Source organism: Takifugu rubripes, chromosome 19 (genome assembly GCF_901000725.2).
Source record: "Takifugu rubripes chromosome 19, fTakRub1.2, whole genome shotgun sequence".
NCBI lineage: Eukaryota > Metazoa > Chordata > Actinopteri > Tetraodontiformes > Tetraodontidae > Takifugu > Takifugu rubripes.
Window position 1 is genome coordinate 12,110,806 of NC_042303.1, and position 24,059 is coordinate 12,134,864.

General features: G+C 43.0%; 1 protein-coding gene across 2 annotated transcripts in view; it reads right to left on the bottom strand.

The window, feature by feature from the left end:
• Positions 1–24,059, bottom strand: part of nxph4 (neurexophilin 4) — a 63,228-nt gene that overhangs the window by 24,294 nt on the left and 14,875 nt on the right. The window contains exon 1 of one of the 2 annotated variants that reach the window (XM_029827160.1): positions 3,027–3,467. The exons of the other annotated variant lie outside the window; for it this stretch is intronic. Coding sequence (XP_029683020.1) covers positions 3,027–3,080 — 54 coding nt within the window. The 5' untranslated portion in view covers positions 3,081–3,467. Of the gene's footprint in view, positions 1–3,026; positions 3,468–24,059 lie in introns of those variants that run through there. 2 annotated transcript variants of the gene reach the window in all.

Below are 24,059 nucleotides of genomic sequence, written 5' to 3' on the forward strand. Positions count from 1 at the left end.
GCCATTAAAATGCTTGAATATAAGCAAAATGTCTGAGCCAGGTCGACGTCCAGGTGAGAGCAGCATCAGCAGCTCTCCTTTGTGCCTTTAAAATGATACCTTATCAATAATTGCAGACATAATAAGGCTTCCTTTCTTGGAACTTCAGGTCTAGTTGAGCTGTCAGTCAGGCAGAAAGTGCACTCTGTTGTTCGTAATTGAGTTTTTTTGCCAATGCAGTGTTCATTTTTGAGGCTCTATTATTAAACTTGGATCTGTGACGAGCCGGATCCAGAAATTGCAGAACAGTCGTGAGATTATGAGGCTGTTTTTTATAACCCGAATTTGTCTTTATTTATTTCTTAAAGCACGTCAGCGGCGATGCTTTATTTTACATTAGTCTAAGAGATATGACATCTTCATGAAGTTAAATTAAATTTTCTTCTCCTTCAGGCTGATTCATGGACTAGGGTGGAACCAAGCATGTGATGGCTCATTTTTTAAAATTTGGAGGAAAAACATTAAGAAGATATTGTTATTAATCTGGAACAAACCATGTTGGTCTCCATTAAATCCTGCCCAAATGTGAGCCCAGCACAGTTAAAGAATGTCCTGATCTCTGGGATAAGTCACTGGATACCGCACTAATGTAATTGCTTGTCATCATGATTCAACAGATTACACATCTAATCAGTTCATGAACAGGGAATATCATTTGCAGAGATTACAGTGTGGTGTTGCGCACCCCCACCTCCCTCCTGCCTGTTAAATCTGGGCTGTTTAACAGTTTAGATGTTCCACAGATGGACGCATGGACAAGATGTCAAGGATACAGGAAGTGGGAAGGAAACCACCAACCACCTGCTTTAATTCACAGTAGGAAGGAAAAAAAAATCCATTCTGCTGTTTTGACAGCTTGTAAAAGTGTAAAACATGTGGGCACGAACAAGAGGCACATGTTTTAGCAGGAGCGAGGCTGCCTGGAATGCAAAGCAGTGCAGAATATATGATACGAGATTGCAACGGAAGTCAGAATATATATAATGAAATTAAAGTGACTCAGTTGCTGTAATATCCCTGGGGTATACAGCGAGTTGGTTTATGGGGAGAGATAAGAGGATTTTGTCAGGTTGAGATGCCGGCTAATGCTATTGTTCCGACTGGGAGCATGAAACAGCAAAGAGGCTTTTCACACATCTTTTCTGCTTCTGTAGCGCTGTTACTGTTGATATCGTTTCAAAGCACAAGGTAGAGAAAAAAAAAGATAATATTGCAGTGCTGGAGATGTGCATTATTTATTTATTTTATAGAGCCAAAAAAAGAAAGTGAGAACCCACCTGCAGATATTGGTATTCAATGTAAACCCTCCTCTGTTTTTAAAAATCTGGAAAATTGGGTCTATATTGCTGAGAAACGGAGGGTTGGCTGTGAGGGTATTTGGTCTTCTTTCGCTTCACACGCTGATGCACGTACACGTGCATTTTAACAGGCCTCAAACCCGCTGTACAGTAATAGCCCGCTAAAGATTTGTTCAAAGTGGCCATGAAATTGAGTTAGAGATGTGGTTCGGGGTGCTTTTCGCTTCCCCGCCACTCACTTCTCCTCTTCCTCATTCCTCCTCCCTACAGTGAAAATATCACCTTCGCCTTCTCCCCCATTAATCCCTCAAACTAATGGCGCTCTTGGGACGTTAACGTGTCATATTATGTCAGCAGAATCGGCGTGTCGTCGACGCCACATTGTTGCTGAAAACAAACAAGTCTCTTATGGCTCCTTCTTCCCTCAAAAATGAATAAATATATAAATAAAAGGAGAATGATCCAGCCCATATTCAAATGGCGCATTACTGAAAAGCACGGCTGACATAATCTAATAGCAAGTCGGTCATCATAGTCGAACCCAACTTGCACTCTCATGAGGAAGGAGAGCTGTTCCGCCCAGGATAAAGGATGATTTGCATTCAATCTTCAAAAGCAGCGTACGTGTTATTACCTGTCACAATACAACCTAACCCCAATCTGCCAGCAGTCAGCAGTGTGTTTCTGGAAAAAAACCAAAAAAAAAACCTCACACACACACACACACAGACACAACTGCTCCGAGTCCCCATTTTATACTCTTATGTTTGGGGAGAAACCTGGAAAAAACCTGGAAGAACTTCCCTCCACCTCTTCTCTTAACAACACTGTCTTTTTTAAACACGTTTTACAACCAAATGTACAATCATCGGGGATAGAGGAGAAACAGACAAATGTGTGAGAGAGGAAAGATGCTCAAAGTAGAAAGAAGAGTCAGAGGTGAGGCAGAGGAAGGAGAAGCAGATCACAGTGAAAGGTCATGTTTTTATTCCCTTTCATAACTCGGAGACTGTGCATCAAGGACAGGGGGTCTTCTAGCCCTCTCTTGTGTTGCTCAAATGTTTTCTTCATGAGCATAAATGTGAGTATTATTACTGTGTCTGCAACGCAGTCAACGCTAATAGAACAGCCAAATGTGCGCGCGTGTACGCGCGTCAAACGGACGCGCGCAATCGGCAGCGGCAGCAGCGTCCGAGCCAAGCTGGGATCACAAAACTGTTCCGATACTGAGATAATAACACAAGCCACGGGCGTGTTAAACTTCAGAAGGAAAATTAATAGAAGTTGCTGCGAGCGCAGAGAGATAATAAATAGATAAGAGGGCAGCTGGAGTGTCTGGAGTGGAGCAGAAACGCGCGGAGAGAAGAGAAATTACGCGCGTTTTAATGAGGCAAAAGTCATATTATGATTAGAACTATCAAAACTCGATGTAGCAACGCCGACGCGTCTTTGCCAACTTTAAAAACGAGATGCGGGAAACAGTTCTTGTTGAAATCATAACGAGTTTAAAGACTGAGCGTTATTTTAGTTTCCATCAAGTTCATTTCTAAGGACTGCACCCTCATGTTTGAGACGTACATGGCGGCCGTAAACGCACCAGACGCGCACACCTCCATGTTTTAAAAAGACAATTTGTGTTTGTATGTTTGTTTCCTTCGAATGCTTAGAAATCATAAGTCAGAATCTCACCTTACGCAGGATCCACTGGCACAGAAGAAGGACGGTCCAACCAAGAAGCTGCATGTCTCCTGACTTATGGCAGACCACCCCGACTAAAAAAAAAACAAAAAAAAAAAACTACACGTGTCCCCGGGAGATCATAAAAAGCCACACGGCGGAATCCAAAACAATCCCAACAAACGGACAGTGGAAGAAAAGCGAGCAAGAGGGCGCGTAAAGTTGGGCGCTTTTTCGGTCGCGGCCACGCTGTTTTCTTCAGGGGAAACTTTACGCGGCGCTCGCTTCAGTTTCTGCGGTTCGCCTCATGTGGCACATCCATGCTGTCTGCGGACGCTCCTGCTGCACGTCCAGTCGGGCTGGAGTCAAAGAGAGGGTTTCAATGAAGACCATCGGCCATCGCTGGATGGTTGGTTTAGGAGGAAGATCTCTCTCTCTCCCTTTCTCTCTCTCTCTCCCTTTCTCTCTCTCTCCCCCCTCTCCCATCCCTTGCCTGCCGCGCACAGCAGATCTCATGCACTGGCAACCTCACTGGCACGGTTGTGGTTATGGGGTTTCTTTAAGTTCCACAAAGCCAAACAACTTCACGTCTTAGTTGTGTAACTGCAGCAAAAATTGTTTACACAATACCAACATAGGAGGATTTAAACGTTTTCCTAACAGAAAATTGAGCATATATTTGGATTGAGAGGCTTTATTTTATGTAATTTGAATGTGTTTTAGTGTGACAGTTCAGTCCAGGAAAAGAGTGATTCCTTTCTCATCTTCATGTGAGCAGCCATTATTTTCGCCCAACATTTACTGTAAGTGCCCGTGTGTGATGGAACCCGATGGCACAAGCTGGCTGGACTATAAATTCAGAGAGAAACAATTTTGAAATATTAATGTTGCATGGATATATTGGGGCAGCGTGGCCCTGCATCTCTCCCCGATGGCCAGACCCAGCTGCTGCCTGCCTGATTGTGGACCTTTAAAATGAACTGATCTGGGACGCGCAGTGTTTGCTCGCCTATCTGGAGTGTGCGTCCTTGTGGAGGAGTGTTTGTCTGATGGAGTTTCTGTTTGTGTAGGCTTACAAGATACTGTCAATCAGCCATACGTTTCTGACTGGCTGGCTGCGGATGGCTCCCCTGTATAATGTCCGTCTTGACTTTCTGTCTCCGTATTATGAATTGTCCCCCCTGGATAACTGCCTGTCTGGATGATTGACTGAGCTGCTAAGAGTGTATTAGTTTTTCCCACTGTGTCTTACTCGATCTCTCCATGTGACTGTTTTCATTTATTTTATGTTTGTTTGTGGTTTTCATCAATATTAATAATCTATATACAGCATTCGGCACCAGCAGTTATCTACCCGTTAAGGGGGGCGGAAGAAGCATTTTCTACCATGAATTTGATGGTACCTTGAAAACTAACGGTGTATCAAGACTTTCCACAAACCTGTGATTATCTCAGTCAGCCATCTGCCTAATTGACAGTTTCTTATCGCAGCAGGAGTCACTGCGGTCAGCTCCGTCTGATCAGGGCTGGACGCCAGACTGGGTATGGATACAGGCGGGGGGACCAGTGGAAGGCAGTCAGTAGTGAATTACAGCAGCTCCGGCCAGGATTATCTTTTTATTAACATCACGAGTGTGGACACAGTGGACTGGGACACAGCGGGACACAGAGACAGTCCTGGCATTTAGCTGCGAATGAAAAAAGCCAGGTAATATTTTCACATCTCACCTTTGACCAAGAGACATTTAAGCTCAAGACATCTAAGCGTATATTGTCCTATAAGGAAATGTGTATGTGTATTCCAACTACCGTGTCAGTTTGTTTCGCCTATTTATTAGACAACAAGAAAACTAAATTAAAAGCACAAAAGAAAATAGGTGATCGCTGTAGATCACAAAACAGCAGATTTGGGATCAAATGTTCTGCGAGAAACTGAGGATAATAATCAGGATATCAGTTGCTTTGCGGTCGATTTATACACCCTAGATTAGGAATGCAGTCCCTCGCAGGCCTGGCGAAGCCTGTCTGCGGCTCTCCTCAGCGTTACCGTGACGCAGTACTGCCTCCATGTGAGGCATCGGGTCATTGCATGCAGAAGCACAGCCTGAAAGCTTTGGTTCATTGGGATCTGTGCGTTTTAGCCACAGATCTGCAGATCTTCACCGCCTTCCTGCATCCAGGATGCTTCATAATCATTCTGACATCTAAATGGTGCAGTTCTCATCACAGTGGCAGCAAACATCTATAAAAAGAGGGATACAGTCTTCAAAGAAGCAGAGATCATTTCAGCTCAAACAATAATGAAATGTAATTATTCCTTATACAGCGCATCTGCCAGATGTCGCTTGGACAGATAAATGCTGCTGAAGATGTCACACATGTCCGCTTTGACCACATGATCCTGCCGGGATACACACTCTCATTTTAGCTGCATGCTTATCTCTCCAGGTGATCTGCACTCCAAAACTGGTTTGAAATTATTTGGCCAATGACAAAAACATAGCTTCCCGTCTCTTTGCACCACCATTTATTTCATTTGAAATAAACGAATCACATTTTGATCCAAGTGAATGTATCCAGATTTACTTTAACCTTTTTTATTTTTCATTTTTTAACCAAAAAGCCAGTTAGTAGCATTGTGCCAGCTCAGCTTGTTGCGAACTCAATTCAACTATTTCCGTTGTTGTTATTCTGTTTCGTTTTATTTTGCTGCTTTCTATATTTATGTGATCTTTCTTTCCCCGTGTTCTCGTTCCTGCCCATCACCTGGCCGATAACGTGCAATTCATCGTGCTCTCTCAGGTACCATGGGACCTGTCTGTGGACAGCCCTTTTCAGATCTCGATAGGGATCATTGCTTGGGTTCCAGTCTGGTCTCTGGCTGAGTCTGGACCAGCAGACCTGCAGGGAGGGGGGTGGACAACTGATGAGCACAACATGGTCTACCTCTGAAAAATGATCCTTAGAATTAAGGTCAGGTTTCATCAGATCAAGTCTTTGTGTTTTTAGGTTTTCCTCTTTTTTTTTTTTTTTTTGCTATTTATGAAGGATACAAAGCGATTTTTGCCCATCAGTTGTGCTTTTGGGTCCTAACCTTGAGTCCAAAATAACAGAACTCTTCCTTGCTGAATCTCCTTATTGGCACCTCTGGTGTTTTGTGCCCTCAATGCTCTGCCTTTAAACATGCATTACCTAGCGAACCACAGATGCTTAGCGGTCACGTATCACGGACAGCAAGTTTGAAATAAACACGATGAATGTTGACAACCACCACACGCTTCCTAATTTCAACGATGAATTAGAACCATGGTCATCCACTCGGTCACTGTAGCTCCGAAGTCAACAGATACAACAAAAGTTGTGCTTTACTCCCTGTCAGATTGGACACCGGCTGTAAATCAATGTTACAGCCATTCCTTCACCTTAATGAAGCATGAAACCTTGTCTATCAAACACAGCAGGTCTCAAAGAATGTAGCCATTTCCCATTTCCGTCGCTGCCCTCGATTCGATCTAGTATCCGTGATTTGTGTGATCCAAGCTCACACTGGCCTTCAGTTTCCACTATTTTTTTTTTTACTTTTTTGCGGTCCCTCCCCTACTGTTGGAGTGGGGTTTCTGGTGGTGAGTGCAATTTCTGATACACATTGGAAGTGGCAGGTGAATTTGGTCCAGCTGCTCCCCCGCTCTCTTACACTTTAAACTGGGGCTTCTGTTCCAACTCACTCGGTGGCTGCATGGTTATTCTAAATGAATGAACATGCTCGGAACAAGAGGCGAGCGCATCTACTTATCCAAAAAAATGACGGTTGCATCATTCTTTTTTTTTCTTCTCCTCAGCAGAAACTTTAATCATCTCCAAAACTGCAAACATCGGGGATGTTTTCATTTGGATGTGTTCATCACCTCGGTTATAGAGTGGCAATTTAACATGAAACTACTATGATGAATTATGAGAAAACTAACCGAAGGTGTGGATGTTGAAAAATAACCGCGTCAGTTTGTGTATGCTGGAGTCAGGCGAAGCACCTGATGGGAACAGAAACCTCAACAATTTATGAGAAGAAGAAATATGATGGCGTTTGGGATCAAGGCGAGGGTTGTGAAGCTAGGGACAGGAAGGGAGGCAGAAGACAGTAGCCAAAGAGATGAAAGGGACAGGTGAGCTTAACTTTGCGTTGTAATGATGCATATAACCAAATCACATAACCAAATCAAAGCATTTAATAATTCTTGGCTCAGTTTATAGCCGTCATGTCCACCTTTATGGGCACAACACCTGTGTGTCACATATTACTACAATGTCAGAGAGCAAAGTGGAGGTCAAAAAGAGCTTGCTTGTTTTGCTAAAAAAAAAAAAAAGAAAGCATCATCTCTCGCATGAACACTGTTAAATCCTGATTATTTTGTGGAAATAAAGGCATCATCATTGCTCGCTGGTTTTAGACCATATGCTCTTTTCACCGATGAGGGCCAGTAAGAAGGGAGGTGGGACGTGGGAGGCTGAAGGAGACAGAAAATCAACTGGACAAGGTCAACCTGAAAAGCTAATTAACTTTTCTCTTACTCTCTGTAGAGGTGCTAATAATATAGAGGCATTTAAACACCGCATAGACGTTTTCTTTTTTATTTTAAAATCATCTTTTCTGAAATAATTTGCATGCCTGAAAATGCAACATAAACCATTGTTAGTGCACTATTTTTATTAAATAATAATAATAAAAAAGATGTGCAGTAACTGCAAACATGCCTACAAAAAAAAAGTCCGAACAAATGGCATTTGTTCTGCTGCATGGCCAGAACACGCACAATGATGTCATACACACACCTGCCGACACACACGTCGAAGCCCTGATTTCTTGGGTGTCTAAGTCGGGGGTTAAGGGAGACAATGACGTGAGGTCATCTGACAGTAATGGAGCCTTTTGTGCGTGGAAATAGTCATTTCCCTGCTTCTCCTTTTACAAAGCAGAGCATGTGGACAGGAGCGACGGTGAGAGACGCACGGCGGAGGAGTGATAGTGTGACGTGTGTGTTGAGTGTGTGAGGACTCGGCTGTTGTCATTCAGATGTTTTGTTGCAGGAAGGGAATTTGAGAGGAGAATGAGAGATGAGTCTAATGGGAAGCAAAGGGAGAAGTGGGATAATTGGATTTGATTACATCTGTCTGTCAGAACAGGGCAGGCTTAATAGAAGCTGGTATTATTTTGACACTGCCACAGAGCCTCAAAGTTTTTGGGAAGTCAGAATGGGAAGAACCAGGCAGGATGACCTAGCCTCGTCATCAATGTGGTGCCATTGCCAATAGGAATTAATTTCAATTACTTTTGTCTTAATCTTGTTCAGGTTTTGGTGGTTTAGGCAGCGACCTGGTTTAAGCACGGGACATAAAAGGGTTCTGCTCCAGATTGGGGGGGTGGGGTCACCCTGGGCTCTATGGACATTGACCTCTTTATCCTATTCTTGCTCTTGGAGCACAGTGACTCAGGAGGAATCTCTGTTTATAAAGTTGCAAAAAACACCTCTTTAAATATAAGTTGCAGTGGTGTTACCTTTGTAGTGAAGATACCCCCCCCCCCCCCCACACACACACACACACACACACTATATATGCACCTTACTCACCATCAGTGACTCCATAAAAGGCCTCGGGATGTCCATGAATTATAAAGACTGTTGCATGGATCACAAATAACTTTTGGATACGAGTCATGAAAGGGTCGATTCGGGCCTTGAGGCGCTGTTGAGTGCAACTAATGTTTAATAACCCTTAACATTCTCTGACCTCTGGTTCCATTGATGGCTCTGTCCAAATGCCTCCAATGATGTAGTCCATTTAAATCAGATGACAGTCTGCCTGTGTTCTATCTGGGATCTGTGTAATGGAATCTCTTTTTGTCATGTATTTATTTTATTGTCTACCTTTTAAAATGGGTCAATGGCTGCTGCCACACGTCTCCTATATTTGTTTCAGCGACGGCAACTATCTGCCCAGCTCCAAACTGGCGAGCTCACTGGTAAGAGAAGCTCCAAAACCATTTGCCAAAGAAAGCACGCCGTGTCCCAGAGACAGACTGAGTGATTCAGAAAGGAAGTCAACACTGACAACACATGGATGAGCTCTGCTGTAGGAAAAGGCCTAGAAAAAGCTGCCATGGGAAAGACAATAAAGCCCCCACCACCTCACATATTCTGAACTATACTGGACTTGCTCATTCAGTCTTTCATACAGCAGTAATCTAGAGTCTCCAGTTAGGATAACGTGTGTCTCTGGACTGTGAGAGAGAAAGAAACCTTTTTGTTGCAAAATTACATTGATGACCAGTAGTTTCCCTATTTAGAATATAAAAACTGTGAAACTTAAAGTGTTTATTTGGATCTGGGATAACTGCACATTTTTTAACGTGTGAAGGGAAGAACCAAAGCATAGTTTATTAATCCCACAGTAAGGTAATTACTCTTTTTACTTAATTACTCAGCCTTTATTACACACGAGATACATGCCGTATATACCAGCCTAAAATTACACAAACATGCAGGCATTGAGGGAGAGGCGTCAGAGCGGTGGAGCTGCTGCAGTCCTAAAAACCAAAGTGCACATCTGGAGGTGTGACTGAAGGTTGAGCATCCTATGATGGGCTGGTGACCTGTCCAGTGGCTGCTGGAGTGAGCTCTACAGCCCCCAGCCATGACCCTCAATACACACACGAGACAGAGAAATTGATAGAAACATAATAAATTTGCTTTTTATTCTTATCCTCAACTGCAAACAAAAATAAGAAGTAAAATTAAAACAACATTACAGCAGATAAGTGTTGAAGTTTAACCTTTGGGCTCACACACACACACACACACACACACACACAATCCAATATGTTATCAGCACACAACTAAACACAGCAGAACCTCAGAGCGGACTGCTGGTCTCCAGAGCTGCTGAGCTTCTGAGAAGAGTCAAATCAGAAGCCACTGAAGATAAAAGCCACTTTAAGCAACAACGCTTATAAATTACCAGAAATAATCTGGCAGCCAGGAAGCATACAGGCCCTGTCAGCGCTCTGCAACTCCCCATCTGTCACACACAAACACACGTCCGCATCTGCTCCACCCTCCTCTACCCCCCCCTCCCAACACACACGCACACACACACCATCCTTACTTCATTAAGATTCATATCCCCGAAAGGTGACTTCTTAGTTGGGCACAGTGACAACTTCCCACCTCTTACCACCCTGCCCCACAAGCTGCCTGGAGGTATAAGCACAGTGACAGCTACTGTTGCTCTTCACTCCCCTGGGCCTGGGGCAGGGGTGCACTGGTGGGGGGGAGTGTATTTGCTTGTGTTAGTGTGTGTGTGCGTGTGTGTGTGTGTGTGTGAGTTTGCTTGCGTACTTGTGTGCATTTTAGGGGATCCAGGGTGATATATGTGACGAGAGGCAGGATTATCGAGTCAAAGATCTCCCCGATGATAGGAAGTCTCTGGGGAAGAGGGCCTGTCTGAGAGCACTTGGAACTGAGTCTCTCTCTCTCTCTCTACCTGTGTTGCTCTATCTTTTGCTTTGCAGGCTTATCTACCTCTCACCTCCCACTGCTTACCTCTCTCTTTATCCTTTAGCACACATTACCTCTCTTCATCTCTCCATGACACCCTTAACTCCTTGTGTACTCCCTGTGTAGCACACGGCAGATGATTCCAGCTGCTTGGTTCCAGCGCGGCCATGCTGGTGGGGGGAATCCTCAACTTCCCACGGCCTCTTGATGGGGAGCAGTGACTGCACGTGTTGTGTCTCCCCTCAAATTGGGCCGTTCTGTAAGAGGTTGAAAGTTTCCTTTGCCTGTCAGAGCAGTTCAGATGTCGCCGCGGTTGCTCTGTGACGGAGCGTCCAAACCATTTTTGAAGCCGTTCTTTCCATGAAAAAACATGGAAGAGGGAGGGAAGGTCGGTCAAAAAGCGTGGCAATCATTCCTCCGCTCCCTGTAATGGCTGAATCTTATTTCAGTAGTGTGACTTCACAATGCTAACCCATGGTGAATCCCAAAAATAATTCAGACACTTGCTCTAAAGAAAACAAAACACTTGCTGTGAGTGACGATTTATTAGGAAGGAAGCGGTTTACGAATGATGAATGTGAATATGAAAGCTGATTGAGTCTGACGACTGTGAAATCTGCTCCTGCTCTATGATGGTTTTACTGCATGCGGAAAGGAATTCACATATTCTAGATTTTTATTTGTTTTTGAAGCGATTGAAAGCAAAAGAAAAAAAGCTCAGACAGAAAAACTAATCTTTTTTCACCTGTGTTTATCAGCCACGTCGTGCTGGTGAATGGCAGCAAATTCATGACTGAATACGTAAAAATTTATATTTAAAAAAAATAAAGCACTGCTGCACCACCTAAAGTTGTCTGAATTGCAGCTTTTCCAAATTTCTTTAAATTAGACAAACAAACAGGAAATACTGCACCTCTCTATATGAAATATAAAAACAAAACTGATCATCAGTCACCCCATCAGCCACTGATAAGCAACAATATGCTGAAACACAAAGAAAATCATCCAACCCTTGCCCGCTGCCAGAAAAAGCATTTGTACCTTGGCGATCAAGTTGCGGGTGGCAGCTCTCATCTTTTTTGATGAAAGGTGAAGTGAGCAGAAAGGTGAAGCTAATGCCTTCACAGCATCAGTGATTAGTGTGAACTTCCACAGTTGGCAGCCAGGAGCAGTTCTAGGTGTAACTTTGGTCCTCATTACTTCTTTTCAAGCAACTTTTCTTTCTTCCACAGCCCAAATGCAAAACTTGTGGTGTAAACTGTGGAGAATTGCTCCATGTATGGCCCTTTGAAACTTTCTGTATTTGCTGTTATGCTGCCATAAATCAGACAAGGGTAACAATAAGCACATGCATGATGAGCATTTTGCACTCTGTAATCTGCATGCTGGTGGAATGTAATTAGCTGCTGTAGATGTAGATGCTAATTACAGTTAGTATGAGGATGAGAACCTGTTTCTGCTACTCTCTTTCAGTCATTCCTTTGTTTGATCCTTTGTTTGTTTCTTTTTCTAAATCCGTCACGTCAGTTTCATGAATTGATCATGATCAACCTGGAATTTAATCTCACTCTTCTTTTCTAGAACGTGAGCAGTTAAACACATAATAAATTTACACCCACGCACCTTATTAACATGCATTGCCCAACACGGGAAACAATGCTCAGGACCTGTCCTTCATTTTGAAGTGGATACAGAAAGGTCAGGCAGAATTGGTCGGGTTGGACTGTGGCTCTTAATGAGTTCCTTGGTGCCTTCCTATCAGCACAGGATCAGTTCGCCTTATGCTGCATGCTGGGAGCTTGTTAAGAAACAGCCCCTTTCCAAACTCTTCCCTACATCTCTCACACTTCTAGTATTACTTGTGTCATTTTCCTCTCATCCATCACTTGTTACTTGCATTTATTTTAGAACCTGAGGCCAAAGATGCCGTTAGGACAGTACAGTGCTGTAAAGGATAAAAGTGCCACATCAGGAAAAGGAAGGTTTAATGTTATGCACGACAATCCGGATAATTCAGGTGCTACTTCTCTGCAAATCATTCAGGTGTGTTTGATTAAAGAGAGCAGAACAACTCGGCATCATGCATGAGTTCTACAGCACCTCTGAGGGGTTTTAGGGTGGCTAAAACCAAAAAGCTGATGAGTGCATAAGAAAATAATGTTTCAGGAGAAAGGTTACGAAACGTCAATGTGTCACAGTCCTTCAACCTCTGGAAAAACAGAGATTTTGGTGAACTGGGTGGTCAATTTAAAGTCAGACCAAGAAGTTCATGTGTCGTCGGGAAAAAGCCTTAACTGGCGTCTTCTTTTAGCAGGAGCTTTTTCAACAGCGCCCAGAAGACACAAGTTTAGCGTATAAACTCTGAGCGAATGGTGGTTTGAACCAATGAACTGAAACAACTGTGACTCTTCTGACGTGAAGACCCAAGAATATTGCTGCATTTTAGAAAAAAGAAAAAGGGGTCTTAAGGTGCCCCAGATGGTCTGAAATAATAATTTAAAAAACCCCACTTCAATAAGATAGTTTCATACCACATGTTTATTTTATTTAAATACAAAATAGAATGTTAGATGAGTTACAGATTTTAAACGATGAAGTCAGAGGCACAGATGTACAGTAGATTCAGGGTTTGTAATTCACTGGTTCATTCCAGCAAACTGAGAAAAGACAGATGGCGTTAATTTAGATTTTTCCAAAAAGTAACAGCTGCATGTAAATGTGGGTGTTGAGTCAAAAGATATCACAGAGAGGCGGGGATGTGAGACAAGAGGAATGCTGTTTAATTAAACATAAGCACAAACCTCAGCACACCAGTGCACACATGCTTTTAACACCTTCTCAAATACACACTCAAAACCAGCCCCCACACTGCAAAGAAACAAGCACTTTTCAAAGTTCAAGTTGGGGTTCAATTTTATTTATCACAAAAGTTTCTCCCTTTTTTGTTGCAGCAGTGAACATAAAAGACAAAAAAACCTCAATGCAACTCTTGATGAACTATCAATCCAAACCACGACCATCATGACGTGCGCAGAGAACGACAGAGCTCATTTGTTAGCAAATGAGCCAAAGGTAGGAGTGGGACTGTGACAGAACCTGCACGGATTGACTACTGCAATGCTAACAAGCTACGTGTGGAGGATGACACGGTACCACCCCAACCACACATGACATTTTCCACCTCCCCTCCCCTCACATCCAGACCAAACACTAACGGCGCCTCCGTGGTTCTGATTAGAATCTTGGTTTATCAATAACTGCCTACATCTGTCACACGGAGAGCATCTTTGAGCTGCTGGTTGGGCTGTCTGGAAACAGGCGTTCGCTCCGTCCATGCAACTTTGATTTGATTTTCTTTCCGTTTGCGTGGAGACGTCGAAGCTTTTCTAAAAAAAAATTTCTACATGTACAATAATGTGGTGAAGGATGAGTCTTGATGCAGATGTTCAGGGAGACTCGAGCACAGCTGCCTGGCGAGGAGCTTATCTATTCTTGTCGTGAGAATTGTTTGTGAAATCCAAACGCAAATTAAGCAGATATGACTTGAAGTTGTGTGAAAAACAGCGGCTGGGGGCATCAGTCGTACGTGTTTAACAGAGGTGGGCTAATCATGTTAGTAATGGTGCAGAAATGACACCTGTGGGGCAGGTTGTGCACGACCCAAATGGAAGAGTGGTGATTAGGTCTGAAATTGAAATACTAACTAGCTGTGTGGCCTGATGATTTATGTTAATTTAATATAATGCAGTTAATAAGATTAACAATCCCAGTAATGGAATGTATCTGTGTTTTTAGCATTATGAGCCCCTCAGCCCATGTCCACCTCACTGAGACAGTGTATTTGCTTCCCAGAGTTGAGCCAGGTGTTTTTTTTATAAGTATATTTATTTGTTGCTTTTTTCAGTATATATTTAAATCAACTGAGATTGAAATAATCTTATGAAATGTGGTGGTGGTGGTGGTGGTGGTGGTGGGGGGCGGGGGCATGAAGAAGCTGGCTTACTGGTACAATATATTTCTTGCCTTCAGAAAGGCATATTTTTGCTCCCTCAAGAGCATTCAGACGGTTGTTGAGCCAGATTTAATTAGCATGGAAACTAAATGTGAATCTCGCCACAATTGTGACAGGTTTTGGTTAAAGCTCATTATTTAGTTTAGTTGGACACAGATTTGATTTAAATTTAGCTGACACTTGGCCACTGCTGATGTGGAGTTTTTCCTCCTCATTGTTAGAGGAGGAGAAACGGAGTGGTTAAACCACCATCGGTGGAGCGTCGATGGCAACATCTCAGCCTGGTCTCGGATGTCAGGACAGCACACCTGTTAAATGAGCCACTAATGGCTGCACTAATTGAGCTGGTCTAATTTCGTGTTGTCATTAAACTGCCATATATATTCCTAAAGGAATACACAGGAATTGTGTGATGGCCCCTGGCTTAAACTCCCTAAATTATTCAGGTGGGTTTGATTTACAGGTGTAACTTTCTCTCCTTTATATCTACTTTAATGGTCCGAGATTTATGTTCTCTTATATTAATTGTTTAACTTAATTAAAATTATTATGAAAACTGGAGCCTTCACCTTCTGAGCCCAACAAACTCACTTTAAAAAGGGAATCTGATTATTATTTTGCAGCGTTGCCGCTGTAATGAAGCGGTGTGGAAGTGTTGCCTGAGAACTCTGACCAGCTGTGCAGGACCTGAAAGCAGTGGACAAGTTAGAGTTGTAGCTAAAGAGAAGATCCACTCACACCCTCAGGGCTTTTCCATTTTTCCATTATCACACTCTTTCTGGATTATATAACATATATAACGTGTGTGTGTGTGTGTGTGTGTGTGTGTTCTTTTAAAGCATTGATTTTATTACCATTAGAGTCTGGATTGTTCTGCCTACTGGGGCCCATGACAGGCGAGCGCTATTTCATATTAATTAACTGCAGGTCTTGACAAGAGAGGGCGAAACAAGGAGCAGAAGAGAAAAATAAGAAGAAATGGTAATGATTTTTTGTTTAAATGCAACATGTTATGAATGCCATGGCGCACTTATTTGATTTTTACTCTAGACCCAGAAGGTAAACACACACAAACACACATCCTTTCAGTCTTTATGGAGCCTTTCGTAGACTAATGCATTCCCCAGCTCCTCACCCTAACCCCATCGCAACTAACCCCCTAACCTTGGCTCTAACCTAAACCTGAGACCAACCTTAAACCCATGTCCTAACCCTCAAACAGCCCGTTGAAGTTGTGACTCTGAGCAAAAGGGCCTCACTTCACAAACATGGCTGCACCTTGTGAGACAAACACACACACACACACACACATACACACACACACACACACACATTCTTGTTTCCACATACGAAGCAGACAGTAAGGCTTTAAAAAGGTTTGGGTGATGTGCCGTCCACGTGCCTCCCTCAGTGGTCAAAGCCCCTGAGCTGTGTTGAAAGACCCTGCAGGTCGGCAGCTCTGCCCCGGGTCGGCCGACACAGCCTTCCTCTTACCCGCCGCAGAGCGGTGCAACCATCTGCAGCTTCACAAAGCAATAGAGTAATGAGTCCCATGACAACGCTGGAATCGGCCCCGAATAGGTAATGATGTCTGAAGATGCTGGAAACACTGGTGGGGTCTGGTCGGGGGGGTTATAATGGAGTCTCAGAGCATTCCTCCCTCGGCTTGTCAGCAAGAGTGATGCTGCACAATGCCAGCTATCTAAAATTCATTGTGCAACGTTCCATGCCTGCGTTGGAATCCTGTTATGTGTGTCAAATCATATTCTGACTCCCCCTGCATTTTACATGCTGCTAGGCTAATAATACACAGGCATGAGACGGACAGTCATTATGATGCTTTATATTCAGAGGTGGTCAGTCCCACACAGCAACCGGGCTGAGGAACCCGGGGACGTCAGCAGCTGACAAAACCTGTGTAACATTCAAATGGTGTGTGTTAATGTGCCATTCATGGCAGCTCTGATAAAAACAGCACCTTGTTGTGTCTTTCTGTCCAGCTGTGTGCTTGTTTTTCTAACTTCACTCATGTATTTATGTATTTATGCTCAGAGAGAAGCTGCCCAGTAGTGCCTAAGGCATAATTAAAGCCCAAGAGTCTGAGCAGAGTGAAAGTTCTGGATGGTGAATCAAAAGCAAGAGGACCTGGCAGACAATGATCGACAGCCATCCCTTGACTTTTCAGATTTGGGGGGTTGTTGCGCGGACCCGTAATGCTTTCTTCCCTCATTTCATTTGAAGCAAAATTTAATAAAATATGTCAGATTTCAATTTATGCCTTATCTCACATCATTGGGCCTCTGTCCCATTTGTCTGCCTGAGAAAATTTACCATTATTGCCGAAAGGTAATCAGATTGTGAAGGGTTACATTTATTACTGTACAGTCATATCAGCTAGCATTTGCTGCTCAGTGTGCAGGATGATAGGATGTGAATTTTAATTACTCTGCCTGCTTGAACAGTTAGGTAATTGAAATTAGATTTCATCGAACGCTAAACAATCTAGAATCTGCTTTGACCTGCATATATTGGTACGGGTTGAAAATGGTCTTGGAAATTATAAGTTGGACAATATCAGTACATTTACAGGTTCAGTATATTTAAAAACCAACTGTACTGCGTAGACGACCAAGGTTCCAACAGTTAATTAAACATTTTAGATCATGGGCTGCATGTCTCACTGGCTAAAACAGTGTGTATCAGTGTGAGCTGCAGAAGCCTGAGCAGCCCAGGTGTGAGTGCTCTCAGCTACAGAGGTGAATAAATCTGCCACAATAATGGCTCGGATGAGGCTGCGATGCATGAAGTCAATACTCAAACCTACTGCAAATGCTAACATGATCAATCCTGCTGCCGGCTTGTCGTTTTTGTTTCTTTTTTTTAACATTGAAGCCAGTTTTCCTGTTCACAGCGACATATATTACTCTCTATTGACCCCTCTGACAATATCCTAATGATGACTGAGATATTACTATGTTGATGGTTTGCAGACGCGCGATGAATTCATAGTTAGGGGTGCTATAAATAGTCTGCAGCATGTGTCACGGTCAGGCTTCGTGACAGCTCTGAGACCTTCACTGATGAAACACAGTCAAACAGCCTTTTTTCCCTCCTTTTTTCATCGGCAGGCCTGGCGAGTGGTGGAACAGGCGCCGCAAGTATTGACATGCAAATGGATGTTAAAGGGCATTTCTATATCAATTTGTGGATAATGTGGGGATGGAAATGAAACATGCGCCTGATTTCCACAATGATTATCGTGTATAAACCAGAACCATAGTCATTCTGATTGAAACGACTGGACTCAATGGGGCTTTTTTTTTGTGGGGAAAAACCATTTTATGTTGGAATTGAGAGTTTAAATTTGGGACATTTGAACATCTGTGTATGTGTGATCACAGTTTTAATTCCTTGAAGTATTTAAGTATTTCCACACGTCTTTCTTCATTCGTCATCTCTGTGGAGGGACGGATAGTTTTTTTAACCAGAACGTCGCCCACACAGGCTCCTAAACAATACTGTTCATAAAGGGAACTTACATCAGTGTGAATGCACAGGCAAAAATGAAGGAAAACTAGCAGAGGAATGCGAATAGCTAACCGTCAGTCATTAATCTTCAGGGCACTTAAGTGATCGAGAGGTTGCAGAATGGTTCCTGTGGGTTCCACCCGCTTCCTTCCATCTGCCTGCCATGGTGGGGTAAACTGTGTCAGGAGTGTGTTTGTGCGTGCAGGTCATTACACAATGTGGCGTTTCTATCTGTTTTATGTGAAAGCCAGCTGGTAAGGGGACAAGAGTGGCCCCAAAATGTAGCGATGGCAATTCACCTCATGCCACTGAGAAACGATAACAGATGCAGAAAGAAATGGGCTTTACAGCACGGGAAGAAGCCCCTGGAACATGCTTATAGAATAATGTATACACTCTGATGCTCCTTATCCAACGGCATACTCTGTCTCTCTTATTGTCACACAATCCCCGACTCCGAGCTTTAGAATACAGACATTTTTCACTGTCAGGAACGTGCTGGAGGAAAAACGGCAGCGCCAAGGCTTGCTGATTCCAGCAGGATTGGGATTTAAACATCATACCTGCGTAGCTTTTCATTTTCGCTGCAGGAGCCTTTTCATTTCGCCAAGTAAAGTCATCCATAAAAACGCAATTATTGTTTTATCTGAGCTCTGTCAGCTGCTGTTTGACTCTGTGGTGAAAAGGATGGCGCGCGTGTGAGGAAGCCGCCGCCTGTTCGTTTCATCTCCTTTCTGACCCGTCGGTTTACTAGTGAGGAGGATGGCTGATGCATGACACCGAATTAGAATGTCACTTTCATAACGCACATAAGATTAACACAAAACTCATGATGAATGATAATGATGTTTAAATAGTTGAGGGGACATTCTTGAGAGTTTCTGAGGATCACTCAGCTGCCGCACATTTAAAAGTTATTAGTTTGCAGAGCTTCTTTGCTCTCTTTGCACCCCGAGCACCACTTTAAACGTTGATTCATGAGGGTTTCTCCAGAGTGTCCTGATGGTTTTTTTTTTCTTTTTAATTCATTTATTTCGAGTGGGAGTGTGCGAGCTGTCGTCCTTCCTCTGTGAGTGCTGCTTCTCTGGAAACTTTGAACACTTGATTTTAACTTTTTCACCGTGAGGCTGGCAGAACCGCGCATGATTACTTACTCTTGGCCTTTCCTGGTTCACCGTATGAGGGAATCTCTGTTCTTCAACTGTTTTCGGGGTGATATATGAGCTCAGAGGAGTGGCTACAGGCCCGTGCATCCATAATGTCAGAGAGGAGTCGAGTGTGGCACAGCGGGGGCGAGGAAGCTTTAAATGGGACTGTTATCTTTTAAATTGGCTATAAATAATTGAAAGCTATTTTTAGAGGAGCAGCATTCTCACTCTGGCCTGTGGGATACTGCCTGCAGACTGTTATCATTTTTATTAATAAATCAATCAAAAGAAAATGAAAAAGAACAAACAATATAAAAGATCAATATGATATGATAAATATGATCAGGTTTCAAATATGTTTTCACCAGCAGTGGTTTCTGCTTAACTGTAAGTCATTACGCACAACTGCTAACAACCACTGGGGGTTTATCTTCTGGGCCCAGATCATGATCCTGGTTTTAGACTTTCTAGTAAATCTGTCTTTATGCTAAGCGGAGGAACACAAAAAAAGTGGAATCCAGTTCTGTTATGGAGTCTGTTTTAATAAGAGGAAGAGAAAAGCCACTAAAATGTAGCTAAGAAAACATCCTAGGCAGCCGAGTCAGCGTCTCCGAGGTGTCACAACATTCCTAAAGAGTGGAGACTTTGCAGGAATCTTGGATGCACTCAGATCCAGAAGCATAAAGAGGCATGTGCAGATGGATCTTCTGAATTTTCTGTTTTCCTCCCAAGATGTCAAACAACTCAGCTAGCAGGCGAGAGTGCAGTCGCAGCCATAATAGAGGCTTATCATTTGGAGGCAATTTCACACCGTTCCGCCCCTAATTGAACAGTCTGTTTGTTACACTTCCATTTTCCCCTCTCCGCCCTCTCAGCCGGCCTGCGGGACGGGCCTGAGAAATGACACTCTCCGCGTCTCATTGAGCGTCCTCAAGCTCAAGCAAAGCTCACGCGGGGGCCACGCGTGGCCGCCTCGACTCATCACTTCTTCTTTGTGTGCTTGTGAGGTCTCCTCACTGGACAAACACAAGCACAGCAAAATGGCAAGTCTGGCTGTGTCTTTTCTCTCTCTTTCTCTCCATCTGTAATAACGTACATTTGTTAAGAATAAGAAACTTAGTTTGAATGTTGCAGGTGTTACGTGTGAAAGGGGCTTTAAAGCGCATGGGTGCAACATGACGAGACTGCGGTTGATGATTCCTTCATTAATGCCATTTAATATCCCTCTAACTGGAAATCTGCATCATCTTTAGAAGAGAGACACAGAGAGAAAGAAATAAGAACACTTAATTGGGCTACTGATTGGCCAGTGGTGTGAAGGCAAATACAGTCAGAGTGGGAAAGTGGGAAAAGGCAGAGTACAGGGAGGCATGAAGTGCAACATGGCTGTTGCCGACGGGAACAGTACGACACCCCTGTGTGAGATGTTGTTCCAATTAAAGCCACCGAGAATCTGTCTTTTTCTTTGCCTCTCGCTTTCCCCCGCATCTTTCAACTTGTTAATTACTTGTGAGCGCTCGAAACAATCTGCTCCTCAAAATAAATTATCTGCCGTTTTCCTTCGGATTAAAAATGAGCTTTTTCAGGCGATATGTCTCTGGGTCTTTTTTTGCCGAAAGGCGCGATGGAGATTAAGACACAGAGACTGGCACCTTAGAGGCGACAGCATCACTGATGGCTACACGTGGTCACGTCAGACATTCTTGTTCAACAAATCCGGTCTCTTCACAGATTCCTCGTCTCACTTTAGTGTTGTCAGACAGCGCTGAAGTTGCCCAGCTAAGTGAATAACGTCAGGGGTCTGAGTATAGCTGTGCAGCAACTGGTTGCTGTTGTTTGTACACCCATCCAGACCAAAAGATCAAGAGCAACCCTGCTATTGGAGCCATAACGGCGTGTATGAGGGGAACCTGGAGCCCAAACCAGAGGGAAATTCTGTGGATTTGGTTATCTGTGACGCTTTATTGAGAGCTCAGTGAAATGAAAAAGGATGAAATTGCCAGATTTTGATAGAATGTTATCAAAAGTAAACAGAAAAACCAAAAAGAGGATTCAAAGAGTGCTTACCTCCAAACATGGTGAGTTTAATCTATTTTGATACTGTACACACTGTACCTATGCTCCCCAGGAAGAAAGAACCTTTCCGTCTATTTTTAAGTGTCTTAGATGACTTAATTTTCACCAACAGTGTTTCACTGTGCATCACCAATTATAAGCACGCCACTGCTGCCAAACGCCCAATAAGTCAACAAAGGTTGAAAACGTGCAAGAAGTGTGACTTTGTTGAGTTTGGATCCGCTGCCAACATCAACCCCTCTACCAATCACTCCAATACTTCCTGATACATGTTAACTGGGCCTTTCCAACAATCTGCCATGTTTTTTAGAACAGTCCCTTCATCCTCTTTACTCCTCTTCCTCCCATCTTCCTCACTGCATCTCCCCCGCCACACTTGTTTTAGAGGCTGTCGACTCCATGATGAAGTGCACTTATTGAGAGACTTTGGTTCCCATCTTTACTTCCCTTTATCTCTCCTGTTTGGAGTGTCAGTTTTATTAATGCGGGTAGGAGAGAGAGAGAGAGAGAGAGAGAGAGAGAGAGAGAGAGAGAGAGAGAGAGAGAGAGCTTGACTAACAGTGGGAGACGGGTTGAGAGAGAGAGAGAAGAACCAGAGGAAGACATGCAGAAAAGAGGCACATGGGCCCCAGCCTCACTAAATACACCAGCAGAGGTAAGGGTAGAGGAGGTGTGTCATTTATTACACGGGTTTCATTAAGTAGCAAACAAAAGGTCAGGAAACCTTAAGGTGGCCCTTGATTAATGATGGAAAATGCAAAGCACTATAAGTATTCTTAGACACAATTAACCTTTTCCTCCTCTCAGAGCTGCTCTTTCTTTTTCTCACTCTCTCCACCTGCAGCCAGAGTTCTACAGGTTTCACTGGCTGTAGCGTCCCGGCGCTTATTAAGTTGTGCTTCCTCCTGTCTCTCGATGTCTTTTCACAGTCCGACTTTATGACCCAACACTGAAACATTTACTCTCCATATGTGTTTACCTCCACCTGCCTCTAAACCTTTTTGACTGTTTTTAATTGACTGAGCATAAGCCAACATACATTAATACAATAAAACATCTAGTACATTCATCTATTTAACATTTCACTGTACCAGAAGGGATTCTCTCAGCACTGTTGAACACGTTCTTGGTGAGATGTTCTGAGACCTGAGCTGTGTTATTTTTAAGTCTAACACAGCATTCGACTCAGGGTTTGGGGTGCTACTCACATCAGTGTGTTACATTAGTGCTATTAGTGCTAATGCACAAGCGCGAGCAGAGGCTTCCTCAACATTAACGCTGCTGTCACCGCCCACTTACCTTAACAAAGGTAATGTCTACAGAGGTGACATCAGCTTAAACATGTTTTCTTTTTAATTATTTGGTGCTTCTGAGTAGGTTTTGGTTATTAGTTGAAATTGAGCACTGACTAACGGGTCTCCCTGCAGTGGTCCACTGTTGTGGAACTGGAGGGAGAGTGCAATTTTAGCATATGGATTGTAAGACAGAAGTAATAGGTCACTATTATATCAAAATGTGCACCCATTGAATTCTATCAAGGCCTCCTGATTTGAGGTACGTTCATCTGACAACGTCAGTTGTGTTCAGTTCTGCAGACGTGTGTTTTTCCCTCTCAGACATTAACTACATAATTACTGTGTTTTCTATCAACATTTCTGAGAAATTTTGTGATCACGAAATTATATTCTTGGTAACAATTCTCTACTGGGGACTCTTCACACACACACACACACTCTCACATTCTAGGAAGTATTTTTCAGGCCAGTGGAAAAGTTTTTCAAAAAGGTTTTTCAAAATCCTGGTTATGAATGTTCCTGTGATGAAAATCAGTGGTTCTGCCTCACCAATTGATGGTGAGGCAGAACCACTGATTTTCAGAACAATGCAATTAGAGCTAAAATTTAGAATAAAGCTTTGTATCTTTAATTTTTAATGTTTTTTTTTTTATTTTTTTTTAAATTTATAAACCAAAAAATATTCTGTTTTTAGATGAATGTGGAATGTAAAGGCTCTATACTATATGCCTGGAGTGGAAAACAGCAGTTTTCTGTATGGTTAGATTTATTCATGAGGAATTTAGAGATTTATTCGTTATTTTATTTGGTTTGAAAAATAAAATTTGAAAAAAAGATTTGAAAAAATAAATAAATTTATATATATATATATATATATATATATATCACGACAAAACAAAAACTGACCAAAGTCAGACATACTGCAACAGTGTCCTGCTGATCCAGTAAATAAAGAAAGGCGTCATCGTGCTCAAAATCACATGGCTTCACTTCCTCCAGAGTCACATTTGTGCTTCCTCTCATGACCCAAATTTCATTCAACTTTCCGATCTGCTGAAGAATTGTTTTATCATCTTTCAACACACATTCTGATCCCAGCACTTCAGAGGCAAATGCAACTGGGCCGGGAATTTCCATTTCAGACTGGGCGATTTATTCATTGCTATGGAAACCTCTGAGTTAATAAGAAGATGAGTGGCGTTCACAGTAGGCGCTGCAGAACCACTGGAACTGTCTGCTTGTCATCTGTCTAAATGAGGACTGACAGATTTGCTTCTTATTCTTCATCGCGCACAGAAGAGGTGCTGATCTCAGTAACAAAGCTTTGAGGTTAAATTAGGCAGGAAAAGAAAAAAACCCATCTGAAAGAGTATAGCTGGTATACACTTAATAATGGTTTCCACTAATCGAAGGTCTGCAGGAGTCCTGGATTACGG